Source organism: Balaenoptera ricei, chromosome 3, assembly GCF_028023285.1.
Source record: "Balaenoptera ricei isolate mBalRic1 chromosome 3, mBalRic1.hap2, whole genome shotgun sequence".
Taxonomy (NCBI): domain Eukaryota; kingdom Metazoa; phylum Chordata; class Mammalia; order Artiodactyla; family Balaenopteridae; genus Balaenoptera; species Balaenoptera ricei.
This window is the reverse complement of record NC_082641.1, coordinates 7,276,890-7,294,252: the sequence shown is the minus strand read 5'-3', so window position 1 is coordinate 7,294,252 and position 17,363 is coordinate 7,276,890. Positions and strand designations below refer to the sequence as shown.

The window sequence follows — 17,363 nt, the reverse complement described above, 5'->3', positions numbered from 1 at the left end:
ACAGTAGTGCCTGTGCCGACCACTTGACAAGTACTCAGGTGCCGTTTTCCTTAGCCTCCGAGCACAGCCCAAGGGTAGAAACTCTCATCACCCCTCTTTACTAGGGAGGGATGGGCCCCCTCCCCGCCCCATGCCCATAGCACAGGTAGCTGGTGCGTCAGCCCCCATGCCCAGCCCCGCGCGGCGCTCCGAGGGCAGAGCAGCAGAGGGGGGCTCCCCAGACTCAGAGCACATTCACAAAGTAATAGTAATGATCAACACGATCAGTCAAAATAATATGGACCTATACTGTGTAGATATTATACAAATACACTGTGTGATCACTGTTACTGCTGATGCTGGCTCCATGAGCAAGGGCTTCACGCTTTTTACGGTGAGAACAGTCATAGCCACATTTACGTAGCGGGCAGGTGTTTGGACTTAAGAGCACGTGAGGACTTGTGAGCGTGGTCAGTCCCAGTGAGAGCATCAGCTGATCCCTTCTCTACCTGCACAAGAGCCCTTTCGGCCAGAGGCAGCAGGAGGGCTGTTAAAGGATGGAGGGCGAATCCTGAAACTCCCAAGTGGCAGGGCCTTTGATGCTTGAACAACAAATTCAGGGAGAGATTCGTGGTGTGAACCCCCTTGTCACGCAGGGGTCTGTTCTCCGAGAAAACACGGGGGTCTCCTTATGGTCAGCGTAGGAGCTGTATTTTTATCCTGGTGGGACGGGGGAGGTTACAGGACCTTAGAAACGGGGATATTTTCCTCTTAGGAAAAACCTGCCTTTGTGCATCCCCTCACTCTGGGTGGGATCCGGTGAATCACTCTGAATCCAGAGGATCATGCGGTTTCATCCCTTCCCTTTGGTCCCAGCTTCTTATAGAAATAGCCAGGTGTGGTTAGTGGGAGTATAAAGCCTTGGAGTACCGATAAGAAACAAGAGGGATAGAGTCATAACTGTGGCAGCTGGAGGTGGGCAACCAGCCAGGTCAGAGGAAATGAACACACTTAATGTTTACTCTTTCCTGTTGTATTTGGATACAGATCAGAGGTAAAGCTCACTTGGATTTTCACACACAAAATACGGTGTCAGCTTTGTTCTGAAACTGTGTCGTGCAGGTACAGTTTGCCCCAGAGAAATTAACTGTCTCATCTGTGGAGTCCTCTCCTGTGTGAATGATGAGTCTTTAATCCCCCAGAATCATCCAGGGTGGGAACATTTGGGCGAGAAGGTGGGGCAGCAGGCAGCAGAGAGTCAAGTGAAAGCACGTAACTTACCTGTAATCCCTTCTCTTCATTTGTCATGTTTTCTAAGAAATGCATAAGGCCCCATGTTAAATTTAGGAGGTTTGGACTTTAGGCCTTCTTCTGTCCCTTTTCAGAGGAGAGATTCCTTTTTGGGGCTGGGTGATCTGAAGGCTGGGCCGCATGACTCTCAAATCTTGAGGACACTCTGGCGCCTGAGAAAATCCCCTGGTCAGATTTACGGTGACATCGTCCGGTCTCCCACCTGCACTGGACCTAGTCACCATGGGCCGGGGGGGGGGGGGGCCGCCAGAGAGGCCCCTCCCTTCCTCCCTCCCTGGAGGCCCTCAGACCATCCATGTCACGGAGCTTCCGGGCCCCCTGCTCAGACCCTGCCGTGGCTCCTAGCTCAGCTCTCCGCTTTGCTGCCTCTGGACCAGCTGCCCGCGTCCCCGCGACGTTATAGCCCGCTTGCCCTCCGTCCCACACAGCAGCGTCATTCCCCTCTGTCATCGCTCAGGCTGCTCGCCTCCTCAGCAGCCCCGGCCAGCTCCTTCACCTGCTGCCTCTCTCCTGCCTCGGGGCCCAGCGCAGGCTCCTAACCGTCCTTCCGATCCTTCCGGATCCTGCGACTTTGCCGAGAGCCCCTTCTCCGCCCACGGCCCCTGCTCCGAGCTCCATCACTGGATTTACTTGCAGTAATAATTAGCGGTCCAGCTCCTCCTCGCCAGCTTAGAAACTCCTGGAGGATGGATATAGGACGGGTTTAAAGGGGATACACCTGACAACTGGTAGGTTCCGGTGGCTTAATACACACTCTTTTAATATGTTATAAATTAAATGTTGTCAGTTTGAGGTGACTTTTGAGGCCAGGTCTTACATAATGCCAGTTGACCAATCTTTCATTTTTTTAAGGTACATAAAAATGCAACAGAGTAGTACATATGTGATTTTTCACTCCAATTCTTTTTGTTCCTTGGGTTTCTCACATGAGTGAACAATCCTGATTTTGCTTGATTGACAAGTCGTTACATCCTTCCCCGTCCTCCCCCTCCTCCTCCGCCTTCTTACCCTTCTTTTCTTCTGCCCCCTCCTCCCCTCTGCCTCTTTTTTCCGCTCCCTCTCCTCCATCACTGTCTCCACCGATGACCTCTGCTGCTTTACTTCAAAATACATCCCTGTTCCTCTCCTTTTAATCGTAATATGAAAGATTCCAGATGAGCTCTGATGGTCCTGTGGGAGACCCTTCATTTTTTCCCTATTATGTTTGCAGCCGTAACCCTTTCCGACACCCAGGTTTGTGTCTGCTTCCTAGATGAGGAATCTCACCGTGGACGGGCACTTCGGCGCGTGGTCTACGTGGGCGCCGTGCACGCACACCGACGGCAGCACCGTGGGATCCTGCCTCTGCCGGACCCGCTCCTGCGACAGCCCGGCCCCCCGGTGCGGCGGCTGGCAGTGCGAGGGCCCCCGCATGGAGATCGCTAACTGTTCCAGGTGTGTCCCTCGCAACACTCGGGCTTAAACTCAAGAGTGAGCTCAGCCTGCAGAGGAATTTAGGAAACCACTTCTAATACATGCCTTCCCTCTTCAAGAGAAATGTCAGGAAAAGACAGGGACACTCAACAAATCCTGCTCATTCTAACAAAGAATTGTTTCTCTTCTGTCTTCTTTCCTTACCGCTACTGCCTTAGTTCACATTTTCATCACTTTTCTCCTGGAGTATTGCATAGCTTTTCATAGTTCCTGTAGTTTATATTATCTCACATTTTAATGTATTTTCACATGATTCTTTGTTATATTTCTCAAATGTATATAGTAAGCAACACAAATTACTTAATAAGTGCCTGAGCTATGAGTGGATGAAGCGTGTCAAAAGGAGGAAATGTGTTTTTGAATTGTTACAAGAATTGTTAGAGATAACTGCTTTGAATTTCTGCTAGATATTAACAACAACAAAAGCCCTTCTTTATTTGAAAGCATCCAAGTACAGATTTTAGGTAAAAGAGCATATAACTCATTCAACCCAAAAGGAATTCAAGAGGCATTTGAAAGACCAGAGAAACCAATAAACAAACTAGGTTAATTCCCTGAAGATGCAGTTCTTTAAAAGTGTGGTTGTCTACCTGCCAATTTTGCAAAGGGAAATAAAAACTGAAACCTTTTAGGAAAAAAAAAAAAAAAAAAAAAAAGACAGGGACACTTACCACTTAAAAATGATGTGATCTATGAGACCAGATTTAAAATTACAAATTAGATTTGTAATATACATATATACATAATCATATGTATAATATACATATGTATGTATAACTGAATCACTGTACTGTGCACCTGAAACTAACAGGATATTGTAAATCAACTGTACTTCAATTTAAAAAATTACAAATTAGATTCTAAACCTGTTTATATGTTGAGATAAATGTAAACCTATTCATGTGTTCGTTGTTAGATTAGGGAAAGTATTTTGAGTGTGCACGACGTTAGAAGAAGGAAAAACATAAAATTTCTGAATGTTTAACTAGACCCTGCTCATCAAGTTTTTAAATGGGAAGGTGGCTATCAAAAATCACTATGGCATTTAAATTCCCTCACGCATTTAACTAGTGACGTAACAGAAATTATACCTTTGCAACTTTTGAAGTTTTTTTTTTTTTTTTTTTTTTACTTTTGAAGCTTTTGATGAAAAAAAAAATTCGATGCCAACTTACAAGTAGTTGAGAGGTATCTAGTTTATCACCATTCTTTTAGGGGGCAGGTGAGAAGCTTGCTATGAAGACCACCGCACCCGGAAACCACACTGTCCAAGTACAAACATTGTGAGTGACAGCTGTCCCATCACAGCTACATCACGGGAACTTTAGTTGCTACCCTAGATCTGTCCTTTACAGATTCAGGAATATCACTCCAGGGGCCGCTTCTGAAACTACCAAAACTATCCTACACTGGCGCTCACACTCCAGAGGAGCCCACTTCTAACAATGCATATTGCTTTCCAAATGTGCACGAGAGTGGCACTTACTGGTATATGGGCTGTTAGGGGTAAATTTTGGTTGATGAATTAAGGGGTGTCCAAGAATACGTGAGCTGATACCCTGTGCATGCATCTGTGTCCTTGCATGGATTGGGGGGTAGTGACTGCCATGATAACGGAGTAGGATACCTTTCCCTGCTCTGAGTAGAAAGCTGGCTAGAGCAGCTGTCTGCTGTCAGCAGTATCACATCTGCTTGATGTGACTCTCTCATGAGTGTACATTTCAGCATGCCTGAGGGATAGGAAGTTGGGACTCCATCATTTACAAACACAGGCCATGTCACAGTTTCGCATGTGTCGCCAGATTCTATCTGAGATTTGCCTTCTCTCTTATGAACCACCTCACGGCAGGGTCTGGAGAGACGGCCCATTGCACTCACTTGCTTCTAACCTTTGGAAGCCACTGATGCTGTCAAAGGAAAGAGACAGTGGAGCAAGTGGATTAGGCCAGTTGGCAGCAAATGTTTTTTTGATCTAGCAGCAGGGGACTCCTGGTCTACATATTCCTTTGAAGTTATCTGCCCAAAGTATGGTAATCTAACACCAGAGATTGTTTTTAATGCCCTTTATCAGTTGATAACCTGTTTATGTTGGCCTCAATTTTGTTGGAAGCAAAAAACTGGAAACCACCTAACTTACAAACCCATATTTTTTGTCTCAGTCAGCAACGTCAAGTGCTTCCTCAATTTGTGCAAAGAACATCCAAAAGTCTTTACAAAGGCTGATCTAATGATGCTAAATTAAACCTGTTTTTTATTTATTATTGTAATTGTTTAATCCAATATACTCAGCAAGTGTTGGGAAATTCAAAATATTGCTAATTCAATACATTTTGCAAATATAATATCTTTGATGAAATGCTTTTATCGTATCACGTCATTTAAATTTGTTTTCTCACTATCTTGGAGCCGCAGATTAAAGGCATTCAATTTATGGACATGAACCCACAATATAAGGTAATTAGCTAAGCCAGACTTTATTATCAAACCAGGGTCAAGTCAGACTTCCTATCAATCAGGAAAATCTGGTTTAATTTTATAATTAAAATGAACACAGGAATGTGTATGTCACTTCTGAATTCTAATTCCTGGGGCAGGAGGGAGGAACAGAGAGAGAGAGAGAGAGCTGTAGCTAGCTAAGCAGAAAGATAGAACGTCAAGGAAGGCTTGGAGCCTTGACAGGACTTCGTCACCTAAATACAATAAGTCCGCAACTTTCAACGTTTGTTACCTATACCTTCTTTTTTCAAAATTTTTTTTTATTGAAATATAGTTGATTTACAATGTTGCGTTAGTTTCAGGTGTACAGCAAAGTGATTCAGTTCTACATACATATATGTGGGACCTTAGTTCCCCGGCCAGGGATGAAACCCGCAGCCCCTGCTTTGGAAGCGCGGAGTCTTAACCTCTGGACCACCAGGGAAGTCCTTACCTGTACCTTCTTAGGGGACTTTTCTCTAGGAGCAAAACGTGTGTCCGTCCTGGGTTGATCCGGAGAACCAGTGACGGCGAGACCGTCTGTGTGCGGTAATGAAACCTCAGGGGCCTCTGAGCACCTGCCCCTGGGGTGGGGGAGGGGAGCAGGAACCTGGGCAGAGCTGGGCTGCAGGCCGCACAGAGACCTCAGCTGGCCGCACAGGGCGCTCCAGCGCTGGCAGCTCCTTGATGCTGTTAGATCCTCTCACCTGAGAGCAGTAACCACCAGCACCCTCAGCATCTGGAGAAAGGCAGACCACAGCGTCCACTACTGCGCGCTTTGACAGTAGCTGGGAGATAGAAGCCAAGTCCTTAATCACACAGCTCTGCTCTGCGCTGTACTCAGAACGTCCCAGCTCAGCTAACGTCTGCTGCTGGGTACCCCGGAGAATGGTTCAAACAGTGTGATCCGTGGAGTAGGTTTCCTGTCTCCTTTGTATATTGTTCTGTTGTTGTTTGTTTGATTTTTCTTTTACAACTATACTCAATTTGGTCCTCCCTTCCCTGCATCACCTGTAGCACTGTGACCACAGCAATATTTCATATTTTAAAACAAGCACCAGGACACCTGAAACTAACACAACATTGGAAATCAATTATACTTCAATAAAAAAGATAAAAAATTTTAAAAAGCAAGCACCAGGAAAGCTTCTTGGATCAGTCTCCGAACTCTTCTGCCTCACTTCATGTAGGATATTTTTTTAAGTGTTATCTTCTCTCCAGGAGCCTATTTAGAATGCAGAGACCTCTGGGCGAGTTGTCTGTGACATCACTAACACTGAAAAGCACGTAGGGTGACCACACCATATGGGAGCCCAGGGCGTGAGGGCACTGCCTGCCCAAGAGGAGAAGGTCCGTTAGATAAGGAAAGGCAAGCCACAAGGGTGGATTTTGCCCTCCGCTCACCTTTTCCATAGGCCAGCTCAGATCACTCCACAAAGTTGAAAGGAGCCCATCAGGGCTACAGAGATTAGATTATTTGTGTTATTACAGAAAACAACAGCATATCAACCTTGCATTATGCGCTGCATTATTTCTATAAAGCTAAGTTGGTTTCCACTGATGCCTGGCAGAAACTTTATAAAAGCCATAGAACTGTTATTGTTGGAAGATTATAGTCAGTGAATAATATTCTTTTTTATATTGTTTAATGGAAAAAAAGGACTATCACAGGCATTACTGTGACTTGTTTATCGATACCTCCTCTGCTCTGGTTCTAGTTGTGGAATGTCATTCACTAAGCAGAGCCATGATACAGTTAGTGGTTATTTTAAGACTAAAATTCAAATCAATGAATCTGCTTTAGTGATGTTTTAAATGCATAAGTGGATTGTTTTGGACTGACTTAATCACAGAAATGATCCATCTGCTGATATATGCTTACTTCTTTGGTTGCCTGCTACTACATCTGCCCCCAAGCAGCGTTTCTAGTTGTGCAAACCCAGCTCCATAGAATAATCACACACATGGACAGTATATTCATTTATTCCCTCAGGTATTATACTCCTATTATTTACAAACACTTCCATTTACCTACCTCCCTGTATACATCAGTTTCCATAGATTGTAAGTAGACTGTATCATCAGATGTCACGTTTGTTAAAAGGTTTAGGAAATTAAGAATTGCCAAACAATTTTGGAAGCAGTGTTTCCTGCGTTATCTAACCACTTTTTTCATATATAAAGAAACTTTGAAAGTAAAAATGTCATTTTATTCATGTTGAAATTGCTATTTTTGCATGTAATTCAATGAATTACTTGGATACTTTTTAAAATTGTGTAGGTAATGACGTGTAAGATACTAATTACTTTTAGAAGCAAATTGGGAAGTCCGTCTTATTTTGTGTTGTTTTGGTTAAATTATCACAAAGCAGCTTTGTTATTATATTGTACATTGAGGTATCACTTTATATTTTATTGAGATTATCTTTAAGTTTCAGAAAATAAAGTAGGGAAATATGAAATACACTAAGTATTTTCTCAGAGGAACTTTCATTTGAAATTGTGTTAGAAGTTACATATTTAATTTGTTGTTTATACCTTGAGCTTCAATGGCATAGCTGTGGACCGCCATGCTTTTAAAGGAACATATAAAGTAAAATAAGAATTCATGTGAGTTGATTTTTTTCAGTGGAAATATAAATCCTATAGATGAGGGTAACAGCTATTTAGAAACACATATGCAATTAGAGAAATAAAAAAAGTTCTACATGCAGTAAGCCATCTATGTGGGAGTTTGGACTCTGGATTTAACAGATATTTTAATACTTAAAAATTTTTTTATTCCTATAGCTTGTTTTTAAATAGCAGGGACAGACTGCTAAGCGAGATATTTAAATTATAAATATTCTACATGCAGCCATTTTAAGGGAAAAATACAATATCAAACAAAAATTTTCTCTAGCTGCTAGTAGCAGTTTATTTTATAAACCACTTTTATAAAAGTGGTTCATTTTCTTTTTCTTTTATTTTGCATTTTTAATATATCTACCTTATTTTATATGTATAACAACATAAATAAAGATATATGCAATTTGCACTTCCTATTTATACACTACGTCTTTGTCAAATTGCAAGAAAATAGCCAAGAATCTGAATTTAAAATACCCATTCTTCATTTTTTTTTTATTTTAATTTTACACTTTATTAATTTATATTTTTATTTTTGGCTGTGTTGGGTCCTCGTTTCTGTGCGAGGGCTTTCTCTAGTTGCGGCGAGTGGGGGCCACTCTTCATCGCGGTGCGCAGGCCTCTCACTATCGTGGCCTCTCTTGTTGCGGAGCACAGGCTCCAGACGCGCAGGCTCAGTGGTTGTGGTGCACGGGCTTAGTTGCTCTGCAGCATGTGGGATCTTCCCCGACCAGGGCTCGAACCCGTGTCCCCTGCATCAGCAGGCAGACTCTCAACCACTGCGCCACCAGGGAAGCCCCACTATTCTTCATTTTTAATTAATAAAGCTTGTTTTAAAACTTCGCACATTTTGGTGCTCTTTATCAATAAGAATGCCATCGAGAAAGTTACTGATTTTCACTGATGTTAGCAGATTTTTAAAATAAGCATTTAGATGAGTATTTTGTTCAAATGTGCAGTTTTCATAGATGACACCTGACATGGTACAAGTCAACTAAATTCATAAACTCTCAGGTTTCAGGGATTCATCTCTAACTGCTTTTCAGTGAAATAACATTATTTTTCATTAGTTTATAGTTTAATGTTTTCATAACTAAACTTTCTTAATTGTTCCTAATATTGCTAAAACTTGACTCTCAGATTTCCTATTTTGATTCTAAAGTCAGATACGTGGGGAAGAAAACCTCACAGTGACTGAGGTTCCTGTGACAGGACCTTTATTCCCACGGCTCCTCGCGGGCTTTTCCTTCACAGCCCCCAGTCAGTGGTCCGTGTCGGGAACGTGTGAATTTGGGGGCGGGTGCAGACAGAGGCTGGGCTCCGAGCCAGTTGGACCCAATGACCCCGTGGCTTCCTCCCCCAGGAGTGGAGGCTGGACCCCCTGGACCTTGTGGTCTCCCTGCAGCACCACCTGCGGCATCGGCTTCCAGGTGCGCCAGAGGTCCTGCAGCAACCCTACTCCGCGGCACGGGGGCCGGGTGTGTGTGGGACAGAACCGCGAGGAAAGGTAGGTACCCTCCCTGCTCCCGGCATCGCCATCCTCGCGCTTACTGTCATCCCAGCGTGGTCGGTTCCCCTGCAGTTTTAGTTTTGGATCCGGCTCAGCTTCTCTGTGGCATCCCTTTGTGTTGAGCTGAATGACCCTCCTCTTTTTCTGACATTGTTTAATTCTGAGCAAAGCTGGGGGTTGACAGCATCGTTGGGCCACGGTGGAGCCTGCACTGTTCATCCAGCTGAGCAGTTCCCGAGGGACTGGAGATCCAAGGTCACTGGGCACCTCTGCGCTGGGCTCCCCAGAGACTAAGCATATGGGTCTGCTGGAGAATGATTGTTCTTGTTGGAATTCAACTAGAGTTGAATTCTAGTCTCAAACCTCCAATTCTGAATAGGGCCTGAGCTGGTCCTGGGCCCAGATGGTACTGCTTGGATGAGGTAAGTTTTCCATCACAACTAAATTAAGCACTGGCATGTAGGTGAGAACATAGTATTTTGGTTATATTTACAACTATGTGCTAGTCTCTTAACAGGTACCCTCAGTGAAGCTGCAGGACAACCCAGAAGGGGGGGATCCTTTACCACGTGTATTTTAAGCTTTCCGCACATCATAGGGACATTTGAGTTCAGTCTCGCATTTAACAGTTTGTTGCTTTCTATAGACTCAGACATTTGGCTTTGGCCTCATAAAAATCTACAGTGGTCATAATTGACTCTTTCTTGTATATTTAAAGTACACTCTCGTTTATGGGAGAAAATCCAAGTAGGTGAATTTCACATCACTTTCAGGATTCTTACTCTCCATATCAGGTAAACTTATCCTATTGATCCATGAGAAACAAGCTGGCTTTCAGTACTTTTTAATGAAAATGTAGTAAGGCTTATAGCCAGTGAAATGGGTTCAGTGGGAGCCTCAGGAAAATACTGTATGCGGTTATTTGCTATGTGATTAATATTTATATAGACAAAACCACAGGCTTAGTGTATAGATAATTCTCTACTAAATATTTATCACAACGTGAAATTAACTGGAATCATTTTTTTTTCTTTCTTCACTGTGTACCTAAATCACCAATTAAGACTTCGTTCTTTTGACTCAGAGAGAAAAATGAAGGATGACTTTTACAAAGCAGGGTTGGTCGTTTTTGTAGTAGTCCCCAGTGACAGACTTGCGTAAGCTTGTCATTTCCAATCTGACACCAGTTGATAAGTGGGAAAGCCGATTATGGGGAAGTTGTCTCCCTGCTATTTCCCAGGGTTATAAGACTTAAATTGGTTGGAAGTTGTAAAATGCTATACATTGTCACGTAATAGAGCCCATTCAGGCAAAGTCGCCTTCATCTGTGCGAAGCCACTCCTAGAATCACGGCACCTCCACAACCACACACCTGTTATCACCTTTCCCAGGCTGAGCACGCGGGAAGGAAGAAGCTGGTTAATTCTGTGGTTAACATAGGTGTATGTTCTGTATCCATTTATGAGTGTTCATAAAGCTTCATTTTCAGAAAGAGATCAGGATGGCTAATGTGTTTGGGGAACTTACACTTAAAACATTCTTATTTTACAGAAGAAACACTCATTTGGGCTAGATGAATATTTGCTTAAGAAGGGAACATTGGGACTTAAGTAATAGACGCCTGGATGGTAAGAACAAGGCCTGTGGCCCGGGGAAGTCTCCCTTTGGAACTGCCTTTCTAGGGGGCGTTCAAGAAAATAATGAAAACTAGAAAAGACAAACACATGATATCACTTTCTTGGTCTTCACAAACAAACGGTTCTTAGGTTTCTTTGCCATGTTATGCAGGAAGTCTCTCCACCTAAGTAATATAAAGAAACAGCATTCTGATTCTGAAAAAAGGGAAATTTGAGAACTAAACTCGAGATTAAAGGAGAGCCTTGTCTCCCTGAGAAGGTACAAAGGACGATGGACTAGACATACACAATCATTAATAAAATCACATTGTGTTTATTTAAACACCGTCAACCGTAAAGAACGCCTGAGTGGCCACAAATGAATAAATTGGCTCTCCTGGGAAAGTCCCAAAGTTAATGTTAGGACTACAGTCAGTGACTTTTGATTTGGGATAAAATCTCCAATATATGAAAAATTCAATGAGAGCTTTATTGCAACAGAGATCTCAGAAATAGCTACATCATTTTTTCTACATAATGGATAAAGAAAATATGTAACTTATATTCTAGATGTACTTTAAAAGGCATGGGCACTTTGTTTTTCTGCTCTAAAACTTCCTGGAAAATGATTTTCTTGAGTAGCAGAAACTGAATAGAAGCACTGACTCCTTAAAAGGTTACCAGCAAGGATGAAGCAATGGATCTCTGTGTATAAATATTATCAAAATGCAAATGTCATTGTCTGTATTTGTTTTCTCCTGCTGTGTGACACAAACTTGATGGCTTAAAGCAACACACATTTATCAACTCAAGTCTCAGTGGACCAGGAGTTCCTACATGACTCATCTGGGCTCTCTGCTTAGCCAGAGCTGTGGTCTCATCTGAGGCTCAACTGGGGAAGGATTTACTTCCAAGATCATGTGGTTGTTATCAGCATTCAGTGCCTTGTGGGCTGTCAGTCTGGGATCTCAGCGTCTCACTAGTTGTCAGCCTGAGACGGTCCTCAGTTTCTTGCCAAGTGAGCCTTCCCAATATGGTCACTTGCTTCCTCAAATCCAGCAAGGAAGAGAATCTCCTTGCAAAATGGACATTACTCTCCTATGTAATGTCATCACAAAGGTGACAAACCACCACCATTCTATATTCTGTTGGCTAGAAGAAAGTCACAGACCCGGTCCTCAGTCAAGAGGGGGACATTACACAGGATGTGAACATCAGAAGGGCAGGGATCATTGGGATCACCATATAGTTTATCTGCTAGCGTCGATTATCTGTCCCTGATGTGTACAAAATGCATTTCCCCCCTCCCAAGTTTCCACAAAATTTTATACCATTCAGTCATTTCCCCAAAGTCCAGAACCTTATTTAAGTCAGACCCATATGTGAATGAGCCTTCCTGGGTGTAGTTCATCTCAATCTGTCCATCTTTAAAATGAGAGACACGTTATCTGCCACCAACACACCCAGTGTACCCATGGTGGGACAGGCAAAGGGTTACAGCTACAGATAGTTCCGTTGAAACAGGGGGGAAATGGAAAGTACAAAGAAATTTCCATTGAAATTCTGAAATCTATTCAGACAAGTGTATGGAGTTGCTTGATTAAGTTTCAAGGCTTGGCCATGATTCTCCACAATTCTTAGCTCTGTGTTCTGGGCTCTCACTTCTGTTCCCTGAATCATCCTTCCTTTCTCATGAAAGGTAGCATGTGCTTCCAGCTGGGCAGTTTAATCAGCCTGCTTCCTGCCAGTACAAGTTTGGGTTTCCAACAGCCTCATTTCATTTGTACTTTCTCCATACATTTCAGTCTAAGCTGGTGATCTTTTTGCTGAAATAAACTCTATAAGTCTTCTGTGAATTTCCTTGGGGTTTACTCCGCTAAACAGATCTACACCCATAGATCTTTTTGAGATAGCCCTTCTCTACCTGGGGTTCCTGCTGAGATGGCTGAGGGACAACACCCTCCAGCTTGCTTGTGACTGAGAGGATCTGCGACTCTTGCTCTTGACCTTTTGAAAGGACTCCTTGTATGACTGAACGCTACTCTGATCTTTTGATGTTTCTGAGGTTTTAACAAAAGGTTGTACGGTCACATCCTCAGCATTTTATTCTATGTCAACCTTTCCTGACAGTGCTCAGAAGCTGCTTCTTCGTTTTAGCATCTTTCGCCATCAGGAGAGGCCAAGAATTTCCAAAACCATCCAGACCTGCTTCTTTCCATTTAATATTGCTTCCCTCAATTATTTTTCCTTCCACATTTTACTATAAGCAGCAAGAAGAAACCAGGTGGCACCTTCAACACTTTGCTTGGAAATTTCCTTAGCTATATAACTCAAGTCACTCTTACATATTCTGCTTTCCATATAACTGCAGTGACAAATTTGGAAGATTTCTTCATTGTATGACAAGGGTCTCCCTTCTTCTAGCTTCTAATAATATGATCCTATTTTCTTTTAATTTCTTTATTGCACTAAAGATATATATATATAACATAAAATTTGCCATTTAACCATTTTTAAGTGTTCAGATCAGTGGCATAATTACATTTACAGTATTGTGCAACCATAACACTATTTCCAAAACTTTTGCATCACCCCAAACAGGAACTCTGAAACCAAAAAGCAATAACTCCCTATTATTTCCTCCTTCCAACCCCTGATAACTTTTAATCTATAAATTTACCTATTTCGGAGATTTCATATAAGTAGAATCATACAATATTTGCCATTTTTATGTCTGGCTTATTTCACTTGGCATATTGTTTTCAAAGTTCATTCATGTTGTAGCATGTATCAGAACTTCATTGCTTTTTAAGGCTGAATAATATTCTTCTGCATGGCTGCATCATATTGTGTTTACCCATTTACCTATCAGTTGACATTTGGGTTATTTCCACCTTTTGGCTACTGTGAATGATGCTGCCATGAATGCAAGTATCTGTTCAAGTCCTTGTTTCAGTTCTTTTGTGTACATATGTAGGAGTGTGTGTGTATATATATGTATAGAATTGCTAGGTCATATATTAATTCCATGTTTAGCTTTTAGAGCAAAATTGTTTTCTACATTGGCTTCATCATTTACATCCCTACCAGCTATGTACAAGCGTTCCAATTTCTCTACATCCTTGCCAACACCTGTTATTTTTCATTTTTTGATTATAGCCATTCTAGCAAGTATAAAGTGTCTCATTGTTGTTTTGATTTACATTTCCCTAAGACGAATGATGTTGAGCATCTTCTCATGTGCTTATTGGCCATCTGTATATCTTTTTTGAAAATGTCTAGGCCTTTGCCCAGTTTCTAATTGGGATGGCTTTGTTGTTGTTGAGTTTTACTTCTTTATTTTGTCTCCTTCTAAACCTTCACTGGCAGCATCCTCCAAGTCTACATGTATACTAACAGTCTGTTCAAGGTGATTTGGGTTTTCTCTACCATGCTTTTCAAAATTCTGCTTGCTTCTACTCATTCTCTAGTCCTGAAGCCTCTTTCATATTTTTAGATATTTCTTACAGTAGCACTACATGCCTAGGTGCCCAGATCTGTCTTAGTTGTCATTCATAATAATATTACTTCACACTTAGCTGCCTAAAACACCACATGCTTTATTGGCTCACAGTTGCTGTGGTTTCGTAGTCTGGACAGAGCTTACCTGGGTCCTTTGCTTCAGGGTCTCACAAGGGTGCACCAAGGTGTAGACTGTGGCCATGGTCACGTCTGAGGCTCAGTAGGAGAGGGGAGGGGACTGCTTCCTAAATCCCGTGGCTGTCAGCCACATTCAGTTCCTTCCGTGTTGTTGGACCGAAGCTGTTATCCAGAAGCTGCCCTCAATTCCTTGCCACCTGGGCCTTACGCATCTGACTGCTTACTACTTCAGAGCCAGCAAGGGAGAGAACTTCTTGAAAGAAGGACATTACACTGTTATGTAACATAGTCATGGGAGTGACAGCCTGTCATCTTTGCCATATTCTATTGGTTAGAAGCAAGGCCCAGGTCCCACCCACACTGAGTGGGAGGGGTTTACACAGGATGTGAATTCCAGGAAGCAAGGCTCATGAAGACCATGCTCGAGTCTTTCCACTGCATTACCAAAGTTAAGAGACCCAGGAACCAATGGGGGTTTATTATATGATTTTTCTTCGTCTTCGTGGGCAAGTTTACTTAATCCTGTGATGAACCAAAGTGATGCTGTTTGCAAGCCATTATCATCACTCTATCCTACTGGTTCCCTTAGCTTTCCCTTGGGGTAAAAAATAATATTATGGAGGACTCAATACATGTAGAGTTTCTCTGGTGCCACAAAAGATTCCATTATCCCAGTGTGGCCCAGCCAAGGAACAATCACTTAAAGCAAACCAAGAAGAAAATAGTTCTAACAGTGCTCTGATTGGTTCAGGCTAACAGAGGTTTCAGTGAGAAACCAACATGGATTGAACCACCACAGAACACAATTTGTAGCCTGAAGAAATAAGACAAGGAACATGATATGGTATTGAAAGTCTAGTCTATACAGGATTATGAAAGACAATGCTCTTCACAGAGACTAGGTTTGTTGAACAATGGATAATTTCTGGAGAAATATTGCTGGGCTATTAATTCATTTTTAAATGCAAAATGAGAATGAGCAGTCATGGGCAAGATTAAAATCCTAATTTTTAATGCATCATGAAATGCATCTGTGACTGTCAGCGCTTTAAGATGCTAGAGGTCCAGGAGAGCAAATAAAATTTCAAAACTGTCTAGCTTATCATTTGGTAAAAGCCAGCTGTGTGTTAAGGACCAGAGAATGAGGAACCAGTGGCTGGTCTACTGTGTAGCTATTTTATCCATAAATTAATAAAAATCCTTGCACACCCAGAGTCACCAAGGTAACTAAGTTTAGACACCCATTGTTGTTTGTAACACTAGAGGCCCAAGCAGCAGTTTAACAAGAGGTACGTCTCTCAGTGGCATGTGTTTGTTGGGTGAAGGAGTTAGGGGGGCAGAGCGACAGTACTCCCTTGAAATTGCAGAGAATCCAGAGTTAGGAGCTTGTAAGGGCTTAGCCTCTGAGCAGACTCTCCCAGATTGAATTCATGAGTGAAATCCAGACATAAAGGGACAGACTGGCAATTTCTAGTTCCCTCTGACCTCCCTTGCAGAGGGCGACAGTCACATATCCTGGTGTGCCTTTTGTCATAGGACTACTACAGAAAGAGAAAGAGAAGGGGGAAAGCAAATTGTTGACCACCTAAAAATGAGGCCAAGTAAATCATTTATAACACTGGTTGAAATTTCTATGCTACACGCAGTTATCAAATTCTCCAGCTGTGGACTTTCAGCTGTAATAATACACTGAGCGTATTCAAGGGAGGGCCTGCTGTAGGCAGAGATGAGGAAGGATTTATGCACTATGATTTATTTTGCTGTGGGGAAGTGGGAGCTCAGTTGCTGTGCCTTTTATTAAAAGTCGAGGGTTTTATAAGTATTTTTAGTAAGATTTTCCTTTGCCCTCCCTACTCTTATTGTCGGTTTGTTTCTGTTTCTGCAAGCTGAAGTTCATGTCAAGGAGTCGAGGACGTCCAGATCTTTTTAAATATGGGCAAAATCACCTTGGAAGCAGGAGGTGGCCTTCTATCCACAATGAGAGAAGCTACACATGGATATTTTGAATTAAATGCTGAAAGTTCTGATGTTCTGAGTTTTCTTGACTTACTTCTTCCAAACGCGTTCTTAAAACAAATGGCAGTTGCCTCACAGAACAATCCTTGCACCAACATGTATGCTAATAATCACTAAGGAGTCAGGATGCTTTGCTTTACTTATGGTAACTCTACACATCTGCACAGGCTTCCTGAGGTCAGATGCTTTTCATCTATTGTGTCCTCAGTGTTGTTTTGGCTCTTCTATCTAGAGGTCACACTCTCTTAATTAGAAGCCTCCTTCCCCTTCCTTCCCACATGTGAAACTGTCCAGAGTCCTGAGCTCGGAGACTCAGGGCCCCAGAGGACTATCTGTCTTAAACAATCAAGCACACAAGGAAGAGCGATAACTATTCAGTTCCACTGGCTACTCTTTCATGTGGAGATTTAGAGACCTAACCATTTTCCTGATTGGTTCTCGACTCTCTGAAGGCTCTTTCCGCTGTGAAATATCGACCCTCTCTCCCTAGAAGTAAGCATGCCTCCCACTTTCATTGGAGAGGCTGACTTTGGACTCTGCTGTTTACTTATTTGCTTTTCTGTACGTCCACACAGCTGCCGTCTTATTCCCATTCTACCAGATGCCATGGATGTGGTGTTCCTTCCCTTCTCTTGCCATCACCATCCTCTTTGTCCAACTTGGGCTATCTCTCCCTCAGGTGGCTGGCATCTATACCCTCCTGGCCGGCATCTGCC

At 42.6% G+C, this 17,363-nt stretch overlaps 1 protein-coding gene across 8 annotated transcripts in view; it reads left to right on the top strand.

Moving 5' to 3' along the window:
* The window catches only part of SEMA5A (semaphorin 5A), a 505,234-nt gene that overhangs the window by 423,704 nt on the left and 64,167 nt on the right, over window positions 1–17,363 (top strand). For all 8 annotated transcript variants that reach the window (XM_059916089.1, XM_059916090.1, XM_059916094.1 and 5 more), the window contains 2 exons: window positions 2,543–2,724; window positions 9,230–9,373. In XM_059916089.1, coding sequence (XP_059772072.1) covers window positions 2,543–2,724; window positions 9,230–9,373 — 326 coding nt within the window. The remainder of the gene's footprint in view (window positions 1–2,542; window positions 2,725–9,229; window positions 9,374–17,363) is intronic.